The 10,867-nt window shown below is 41.1% G+C and overlaps 1 protein-coding gene across 1 annotated transcript; it reads left to right on the forward strand.

Moving 5' to 3' along the window:
• Positions 1-778: 778 nt before the first annotated feature.
• LOC103355603 (uncharacterized) lies at positions 779-5,607 on the forward strand (the record flags this gene model as incomplete). The annotated part of the gene is made up of 5 exons (XM_008279457.1): positions 779-956; positions 1,459-1,601; positions 3,376-3,517; positions 4,103-4,245; positions 5,487-5,607. Coding segments are annotated over 5 exons (711 nt in total), but the record flags the coding sequence as incomplete, so codon positions are not given.
• Positions 5,608-10,867: the final 5,260 nt, after the last annotated feature.

A 10,867-nucleotide genomic window follows, 5' to 3' on the forward strand; every position in this document is an offset into this window, starting at 1 on the left:
CATTCTGTCTGGTAAAACACATGATATTTTTATGTAATGTTTAAAGCTGCATCGATTAATTGATTATTTTGATACTGGAAATTAATGTGCAACTATTTTGATTAGTAATGATTAGTTAATTGTTGGTGGATCAGTGGATAGTACCGTCGCCTCGCAGCTAGAAGGTTGCCGGTTCAAGTCCCGGTGAGGACACCCTGATCTTTCTGTGTGGAGTCTCCATGTCCTCCCCGATTCAAAATTGTCCGTAGGTGTGAATGTGAGTGTGCTTAGTTGTCTGTCTCTAAGTGTAGCCCTGTGATAGACTGGTTACCTGTCCAGGTGAACCTGCCTTCACCCTGAGTCAGCTGGGATAGACTTCAGTCCCCCACAACCCTAGTCAGGATCAAGCGGTGTACAGATAATAGATGGATGGATAGTTAATTGTTTTTGCCATTTTTTAAAGCTGGATTTGCTGGTTGCAATTTCTTAAATGTGAAAATTCTATCCTTTTTGTTATTTTATTTTATTATATGTGTAGTTAACTGAATAAGTTTGGTCTCTGGATTGAACTAACCATGACTTAAGGGCATCACCTTGGCTTGTGGGAGTCATTTGGCTTGTCAAATAGTCATTTAATATAATTTTGGGGCATTTTATGAATAAATGGTGAACAGTCGATAGTTATTTCCATCACTTATTAATCTATCAGCGGTACCACCAGTGATGTCTTTCATCATATAAATGAAGGATACTGCCATCATGACAAACTCTGGACTCATATCGTGTTGATACTGTTCCTTGTTCCAGCTATAAAACTGATGAGTGGATAGTTGTTCCAGACTGTCACCAGATAGCTTTCAATTCCTGTAATGTAGCGTTCACCAAAGCTAAGGAAGAGCATGGCTGCGTAATGCTGCGTGTGACGGCAGAGAGTCATGGGAAGACCTCCAAACCAGCCAAAGCCTGCAGCAGACATGGTAAGATGCCTTATGTTGGCAGCAGTTTTGTTGATGCATAGATCTTTTGCGATTCTCCTTTACTACATACAGCACTAAGTAGAAACACATAAGGCAATCACATCGCTGTAGCTGAGTAAATCAGACTTGATTGTGAGTGGTGTGATGAGTTAGACACAGAAAAAATGACTGACTTGGGGCTCACCTCCACTGGTCAGCAGCTGGTGCAGAAACTGAACCAAAATATAGCCTTTTTTATCATGCATTTTCTATCATGTGATTGCTGCTGTTAACCAGCCTAACCACAGTGTACACCACATGGTGTAAAAAGCTGAAAACACCCACAGAAATCTTTCCTGACTTTATCAGAATTGTTCTAGAGTGATTTGTAGGTTACAGTTGAGGTTTTTGTAATATTATTTTTTAAAAGTCTGCAAGGTTGTTGCTGCTCATGGGAGAATATTGACACACTGCAAATGGCATAGATTGGTCCTGATCGACAACACCCTCTGTACTCTTGCAGGGGACTCCTGTACCCCTGATTTCAGTCTGACTGCACGGCCTGGCTCCCTGACTGTACAGCTGACCATGAACCACAGTCTGGCTCCGGATTATGCAGGCCAAATAAAACATAGGATTTACTATGGCAAGGGAGAGCAACTGGAGGTGAGAATCCTTATCAGTTTAACAAGAATGCAACGTGACGTTGTTATTTCTTATGTACAGCTTCTGTCAAACTGTCTCCACTTGGTACTGCCTAATCTTGAAAAGGCTGTTTGGTTGTAGAGACGACATGTTTCCTGGTAGTTCTTTTTCGAATGCCCTGCCTTGTGTTCTACAAAGGAGGTTTATTAAACTCTTGTTTGGAGGGAAAACATGCTTGCAAATTTCAACTTTTTACATAGCCCTTGGTCAAACAGGTAGGTTGTCCCCATGTAGACAGCAAATGTTGTAAACATTTTCTTTATAGATTGTGACAGAAATTTGTCAAAAGAACCAAGCAGGTCAGTCTTATTGCACAATCCAAATGTTTGTAAAAACTATTTTCAATGTGTCGGTTGCTGTTCAGCGGGTTATTGTTGATTGTAGCGAATAGGATTTTAAAAATGGTAGCACAGATAGTGGAAGGGGAAGACAGACAGCTATCACCTTTGTATTTTCTTCACAATATAAACTCTGGAGACCTTTGTCAACAAGCTCAGATGCCAGCTTAGTTTTGACAGAAGGTCCAACATGAGAAAAAGATTCATTTTCATGTGGAGTCAGCCAAGCAAGGATTTTTCTTAATTTCTAAAGTGACTCTTTTTTTATTGCACCATTTTCGAACTTGACATTAAGCACATTGCATTAATACCTGCTCCTGTATTTGAAGCTGCTTTCATCAGTGGCTTCATATCGTCTTCTGAGCTTTTTACTAAAACTTGACTAAAACCGCCCATTTCCACATCATTGCAGCTTGTCCAGGAGTGCCAGTATTTTTGTTTTAATCTGAAAAAAGCCAGTGATCAATGTAGGTATTAAAAATCTCTTAACACAACCCAAAACAATAAATGCTGCTTGTTAGAATGGTAAGGAATGGGGTTTTTTTTAGCCCCTTTCAGACATAGGATGGAACATGGCTGGCTTCATCAGTCCATTAAAGTAATGGCATTCAGACGTAGGTCACTTCAGTGGCGGCTGGTCAATACGGGACGCAGGAGCACCATCCCGCTACTAATTACCAGATAAAAAGTAGTTCTCATACGTAATATTAAATTTCAATTAATTACAACAAAATAATCATAAAATTAATAGTATCGTTCATATTCTTTTGCCATATTAACAATATTTGTATTATTAACAGATTTTAGATGAGTCTTTACTGCGTGCTAAAAGACTAATTTTTACACGTCCTGTCCCAAATGAGTGTGTAAGTAGCTCGATAAACTTTTCGCAATCATGTGACCTTGGCCTGGGCTCTGATTGGCAGCTGCAGATTTTCTCACGGGGCGCAGCTCGGTGCACCCTGGACCCTCCCACTTTTTACCAGCTGCCACTAGGTCACTTTTCCAATAAGCTTCCTTTTGGCTGCATTCAAATATACCCAAGAGCACCGCAGTACACATGCGATGTTTGTCAATTATGCGAAACTAGACAATACACCAAGTGATGTCCATCCATCCATCCATCCATTTTCTTCTGCTCGGGTCACAGATGCAGCAGGTCATTCCAGACATCCCTGCCCCCGCTTCCCAGTTTATTTTTGATTTCTGAAACAGTGAAACTAAAATGTTAGGACTTAACCTGAGAATCACCAGCATGTGACAAAATATTAAACTGCAGTTGGTAAACTGCGACTCCGTGTTACAGCTCAGCGGTCTGAGTTGAAGAAAAGTCTGTAGTGTGACCTGCCGTGCATGTGTTAATGTTATCTAAACAAATATTTTCCACTCTTCTTCAGGCGTATATAGATGTTAGTTCCTCAAAAACTATCAGTGAACTGGACCAGGGCCAGCGGTACTGTGTAGCAGTGCAGTATGTTCGCTACGACACCCCTCATGGACCGAGAAGCTGTATCCAGTGTGAGCTCATCCCTGAGGCAGGTAAGAAAGTGTTTGTGGCCACTGTTGCTGAACTTATGTAACATGTGCCGCATGACTCATTATGGTAAAGCTTCCTGAAATGCACCAATTTTTAAATTGCCCCTAAATGTCCATTGTGATAGAATAAAGATTAATGAGGAACTACGAAACTTGACAGAACCTGAAACAAGCTTCTCTTTGGAGCATCAATTATCTTAAAATTAATTTACTATAAAATTTGATCAATAGTGTTGTGTTGTATTTTGACTAACACCTAAAGGAATAACTCTCCTGAAAATCTCTGTTTTTGGATCAGTCACTCTGTTGGATTACAAAATCACTCTAAAAATGTGTAGCAGTTCAGATTCACGGCAAAAACAGGAAAAAAAAGCAACAACACATCCATAAAAACCTCTCAGACATAGACCTGCTTGTATTAGTTTTAATGTTGCTGCAACCAGTATACAAAACAAGCAGCCTAAATGTTGTTTAAAGTTGTAGTGATGTTTTTTGTTAACTTGAATCAGTGGAAGCTTCAAAGCTCATAAATCCTCTGAACTGCTTCTGTCTGTCTTGTTTGTGTGTCTGTACCTTGCATTTTCCCAGGTTACTCAACCCATACAAGGATAATAGTAGCTGTGGTGGTTGCTGTTGTCCTGGTCGCTGTGATAACTGCAGTAGCACACATCCTCATCTTTCATCGCAAAAAAATCAAAAGCTGCCTGCAACCCCGATACCAGATGCCACATGTGAGGACTAACACTGTTCAGCACATTCACTACACGACCAATAGGGCACACTGTATGCTACACACAGGGCAACACACTGTCTGGGCAACAGGATAAAGACCCAAAACACACAGCTAAAAACACCCAAGAATGGCTAAGAGGAAAACATTGGACTATTCTGAAGTGGCCTTCAATGAGCCCTGATCTAAATCCTATTGAACATCGGTGGAAGGAGCTGAAACATGCTGTCTGGAGAAGGCACCCTTCAAACCTGAGACAACTGGAGCAGTCTGCTCGTGAGGAGTGGGCCAAAATACCTGCTGAGAGGAGCACAAGTCTCACTGACAGTTAGAGAAATCATTTGATTGCAGTGATTGCCTCAAAAGGTTGTGCAACAAAATATTAAGTTAAGGGTACCATAATTTTTGTCCAGGCCTGTTTCATTAGTTTATTTTTTTTTAAATAATTCTGTTAAACCACGGTTCAAAAGCAATGTCTGATTTTCATTGGTGAATTTTCATAGAATTTTTATTTATTATTACTTTTGTCAGATTCAAGTTATTCTGTGACCATTGTGGGTTTTCTTTCATTAACTGAGGGGTACCAACAATTTTGTCCACATGTGTATAGACCTTACAAATTGTTTGAATTAAGTTTGAAGTTTACCAGCTCAAACGTGCAGCTTGTCATATTAGAAATACGTTGCTGCATTCAGAGTCACTCAGTAGTAACATAAATATACTGACTGACATGATAAACAGTTTCCTACCAGCATTCCTCTCCTGCATCATTTGCAGTAACCGTGCTTTTTACTGCAATAAGTCCTTGTACTTTTCATAGCTCTCTAATATAACAACCAGTTCCTCTTGAGTGAAGAAAGCAAGATGAGTCACATGACATGTCAAATGCTCCCTTTTATGGGCATGTGCACAGAGCCTGGAAGAAAACCTGATTAACAAAGAAATCCGATATCTGTTATCCTGGACTGGGGTTGTCTGTTGTTTTTTTTTTGACTCACCAAATGGAAAGATAGCGTGGTTGTGTCAAACTTCTTTTGTAGTACTCCCCTCAGTACTATTCTGACAATAGCATGGCCAGCTGATCCCTGAGCTGTGTGGGTCAATACAGGCACAGTAAATAAACTACTAGCCTGCCAACGACTTTAATACAGGTAGTGAGATTGCAAGACTGCACATAGTGCACATAATGCATGCAGTATCTTTAGGGTAACTATGACTTTTTGATGTCCTTCTCTCCTCCAGTCGGTCCTTGAGCCACTTGACATTCCCAACTTCACCAGCAGCCAGACTGAGGAGCACTGCGATGTCATTTCCAGCTTCACTCCTGAGGAGATCGGAGGGAAATGAAAACACAGCTGGCCTCTCTATGCTACTGCACTTCCACCTACTCTTCCTGTCCTGCCTTTTTGCTGTTGTGGGGATAAGAACTGAGGCTTGTGCTGTTGGAGAGACTCCACCTGACTTCCCCAACTTTGATGAGCTAGATAAGCAAAGTGACTGAGCCACTGGCTTGAACACTCAAGTTAAGAAGCCCCATACTGTGAACCATCTCACGCTCGTTTGATTTAAAATGTTGCAGGTCAGTCATAGAATGAACACTGAGGCACATATTCGGAAGGTTTTCACAGGAAAGTCTTTGTGCCAAACAAGGCAGAATACCTGGATAAGCAGAATATCTATGGGGCTAAAACGAAGACAGTGTAGGTTGTCATTTAAAAAAGAAAATAAAATTGTCATTGAAAATAAAATTTGGCATTGAAAAAAAAAAATGGAATTGAAATATTTGTAATTAAACAAATTGTAATGGTCCTAAAATGTCTCTAAAAAAGAATTTCCACTGAAAAGTGAATCACAGATATTCAAAATTATTTGTTTTATTTGTATTTTAATGTGATTTTCAATTACAAGTTTAATATTTTTCTCTTCATATCTGTGCTTTTAAAGTAAAGTTTTTGGTTGTTGTTTTGTTTTTTTTTTACAGTCAATTCAAAAAAAAAAACAAAACAACAACAACCATGTTTCAATGTTCTCTGTTTTCAATGACAACTTTCTGTTTTGGTGTGGAAGGAAGGAGTCTGAGGGCAGGGGCCAGGAGTGTGATTTACATATAATTTGCATCTCAAAGAGCAGCGCATCCTTCTTCCAGCAATCGCCGGTTGGTGACTGAGGTGACCAGTTCAGGCAACGGTCACCTCAAATTCACCTGGAACCTGCTTTCTGCTCTTGCTTCTTCAACACGGCAACCTATACTGCCTCTGTTTTAGCCCCAAAAATACTAGAATAAACCTGGCTAAGCATCATTTTTGCAACTTCTATGAGCATACCTTTGAGAAATACCTAAATTTGGAGGATTATTTGTGTATCTATGCGACTAAATGATAGAAGATGATAGTGGGTTATTGTGGCTTCACTCTAAGCATCTGTCTACTTGACACTAGTTTTTGGATTCTTCAGATTCAAGAAAACTGCTAAAAGATTTTTTGTCTTAAAAACTATACACTATTTGATCTTTCAAAGGGCATCACTTTTATTTCTGTGCACTTTTTTTTTTGGCAATGGTCGCAACATTTGTTCTTCATAGGCAGCACTGAACCATGATAGCATTAACTAAGTTTGTTTTTTATTCTGTAAAACTGCCTTTCAATAGCAGGCCTGTCAATATGTCTGTAAATTAAAGAATAACACCTAACAAAAGCACACATACAGCCCAGTGTAACACATTAATAAGTGCCTCTATACACCGCTTAATCCTCACTAGGGTCGGGGGGGCTTGAGCCTATCCCAGCTGACTCCTGCATCTTCCAGTTTTTATATTTGGTACTGATTTGCTGCAAAGTCTGCTTTACACTGGTAGTACTGCAGCTAATGGAACACACATTGGGCAGTTGATTTCGTCTGTTGGTATTTATCACAGAGAATAGTCAATCAGTAACTTTAATTTCCTTTTGCTTTGGCAAAAAAACTGCAGTGATTTTCATCACAGGTCTTAATTAAGGCATTGTCTAAGGCTGGAATGTGCTTCTTCAATCTTAATATTTTCATCCATCCATCATCTATACACCTTAATCCTCACTAGGGTCGCGAGGGGTAGAGGGGGCTGAAGCCTATCCCAGCTGAGTCAGGGTGAAGGCAGGCTCACCTGGACAGGTAACCAGTCTATCACAGGGCTACACTTAGGGACAGACAACCAAGCACACTCACATTCACACCTACGGACAATTTAGAATCACTAATTAACCTCCACATGTTTCTGGACTGTGGGAGGAAACCGGAGAACCCAGAGAGAACCCACGCTGCACAGAACATGCAGCACGCAGATCCCTGGTGTCCTCACTGGGAATCTTCTAGCTATGAGGCGAGTGTGCTAACCCCTGAGCCACCATGCAGCCCTAAGCAGAATCAACTACCCTTAAATCTCTAACCATGGTGTAGCTTCCTCTACAGATTCATTTGTTGTAATCTGTGAGCTGTGTTTCTTAATACTCGTATTCAAGCCATTAGGTAAGAACAAGAACCAAAACAGGCCCTTCATTTCTGCTTTGCACCAGCTCTGGCACTGATCTCTACTTTTTCCTAACACTGGCACAGTTGGATGTATTTGTGATATGATATATTTTTTTAAAATTTAAAAAGGGAAGAATCGAGAAATTGCTGTCACCACCTTTTGCAACTGTTTTGCATGTCACATAGCTCTAGCTTGTATAAAATGGCCATTTTCCATGTCCAACCAGCCCAGACTTCAGCAACATTATCCTGTCTCTCTCGATTATTGTTGCTGGACATCAACACAACTCTATTTTATTTTTTAACTTACTGTAAAGATCTTAAACCATCTCTGTGGTGGTGAGTTTTAATGTGCATCAGTTTTTTCCCCCTTAGAACTCCTGCAGAGCTCATCATGACTGACCCTGTGACATACTAACTCAAAATAAATGGCGAATGTAAAACCTGACAGCTTTGTGATTGGGACTCTATACAGAACTGTGTCTGCCTTTATATTATTATTTTTAAAAGGCTTACTTTTCCTGTACAATGAAAGGTAAACAGGATTCAGTTTTAAAACAAAATTTTAAAACATTTTAAAATATGCTTAAATAATTGTCACATTTACCCAAACAATTAGACATCTGTCTATTTTTTGTAGAGCTGTACAATTATTCTAAAGTTACACCAATTCATTTTTTTTCATAACACCTGGATTACATGCATAATGTGACACTGAATGTTTACAGGGTAATTGACATGTGTACAGGCTGTAAGCATGCTTACAGTTTGCTCTGCTATCCCAAAGTGGTCAAGTTTGCATAGCACATTTGTAAACTTGGCGTATGGGGAAGTTTCTCTGTGAGCTGTGTGGCACAAGATCCAGAGAAGCAGGAATGGCCCTTTCTCACTCGAATGTTCTTCGTTCGAATAAATCGAGAGCTTTGCCATGCGTCTTAGCTCCTTCTTCACCGAGACGATCTGGTATAATGCCTGCAATACTGCTGATGCCACAACAAGCTGCCCGTCCACCTCACATTCCAGTTTCCCATCACTCATGAACAAGATACTGAGATTCTTAAACTCCTTCGCTTGGAAAAGACTGAATACTCTGAGCTGCTGTGCGGTGCAATTCCAGACAAGGAGACAGTCCAACCCCTCTCTAGGAGTTTGGTTCCAGAACCCTTGCTGAGCATGGTGGGGAGCCCAACTATATCTAGCCGGTATCGCTCCACCTCCTGCACCAGCTCAGGGTCCTTCCCTGCCGGTGATGTGACATTTCACATCGCCACAACTAGTCTACGCCACCAGGGTCTGTAAAGGACCCAAATTCATTGTGGTTAAAATATTTGGAGTTTTATTTTGAAATGTACTTGTAGACAGCTGCGTCAGGCAAAAGAAGAGGCCTACAGGAGTGGGGACAAAGTGTTGTTCAACCAGGCCAGAAACACTGACAAAGGAGATCAGAGGAGCTAAGAGGAGCTACTCTGAGAAGCTGAAGAGCCATCTTTCAGCAAACAACCCTACATCAGTGTGGAAAGGCCTGAAGAACACCACCAACTACAAGCCACCACCCCCACCTCTGTAGGGGGCCAACAACTGGCTGACGACCTGAACCAGTTCTACTGCAGGTTTGAAAAGGACTTGACACCCCACACCTGCACCAACCATCTCCCGACACAGCCATCAATACCTGGATCTTCTCCAAACTATCCCCCCCTTCAGTCGATCTCTATCTTTCTGACAGACAGCAGCTGCTGAGGTTGGGCAACTTCACATCCAGCATCTCCACCATCCGCACTGGCGCCCCCCAGGGATGTGTTCTCTCCCCACTGCTCTTCTCCCTGTATACCAATGACTGCACCTCCTCACACCCCTCCTTGAGACTCCTGAAGTTTGCAGACGATACCACTGTTATTGGGCTCATCCAGGACGGTGATGAGTCTGCTTACAAAGAGGAGGCGGAGCAGCTGGCTGTCTGGTGCAGTCACAACAACTTGGAGCTGAACACGCTCAAAACAGTGGAGATGACAGTGGACTTTCGGAGGAACCCCCCTGCATCCCTCCCCGTCACCATCCTGAACAGCACTGTGGCCACTGTGGAGTCCTTCAGGTTCCTGGGCACGATCATCTCCCAGGACCTGAGATGGGAGACCCACATAGACTCTGTGGTGAAAAAGGCCCAACAGAGACTGTACTTCCTCCGCCAGCTGAAGAAGTTCAACCTGCCACAGGAGCTGCTAAAACATATCCCTACCATATCCCTCATGAAGAGTCAGTCACTAAATCACTAAAGACTCCTGTTGCACTACCTCTGTGCATTATCATTACATATGCAATTCTTCAATTTCATGTGTAATATTGTAATTTAAACTGTTTTCTAATTTATTACTCTGGTTTAGGCACGTTTGTGTCTCCTTCACAGCACTTTCTATTTACACAGTACTTTTATACTTCTCTTTTACATATATTATTTTATTGAGAATTTCTTAGATTTAGATTTCTATACTTATTGCTTTTCTTGTTATTGCTGTGTACCACAATTTCATTCACCATGTTAAATTCCTTGTGTCCAAAGAGATCATATTTCTCCTGTATTAGTTTCTCTTCAGTGGCTCCCTGTAAAATCCAGGATAGAATTTAAACACCTGCTTTTAACATATAAAACTCTTAATGACCAGCTCCATAAAGGCCTTACTGTACCGTATCATCCTAACAGAGCCCTTCGCTCTCAGACTGCAGGTCTGCTTGCGGTTCCAGAGTTTCCAGAAGCAGAATGGGAGGCAGAGCCTTCAGTTATCAGCTCCTCTGTTGTGGAATCAGCTCCCAGTTTGGGTTCTGAAGGCAGACACTCTCTCTACTTTTAAGGTTATGCTTAAAACGTTCATCTTTGATAAAACTGATAGTTAGAGCTGCTCAGGATCACCTGAACTGTCCCTTAGTTATGCTGCTATAGCTTTGACTGCCGGGGGATTCCCATGATGTAAGTAAGTAAGTAAGTAAGTAAAATTTATTTATAAAGCGCTTTTCCCAGACAAAAGTCACAAAGTGCTTTAACATTAATAAAATACAGACACAAAATTGCAAAAACTGCACAAAACATAGATAAAAGCACAGTACACAGCATAAGAGCCTAGAAA

The sequence above is a fragment of the Stegastes partitus genome, unplaced genomic scaffold (assembly GCF_000690725.1).
Source record: "Stegastes partitus isolate 25-593 unplaced genomic scaffold, Stegastes_partitus-1.0.2 Scaffold159, whole genome shotgun sequence".
Taxonomy (NCBI): Eukaryota; Metazoa; Chordata; class Actinopteri; family Pomacentridae; genus Stegastes; species Stegastes partitus.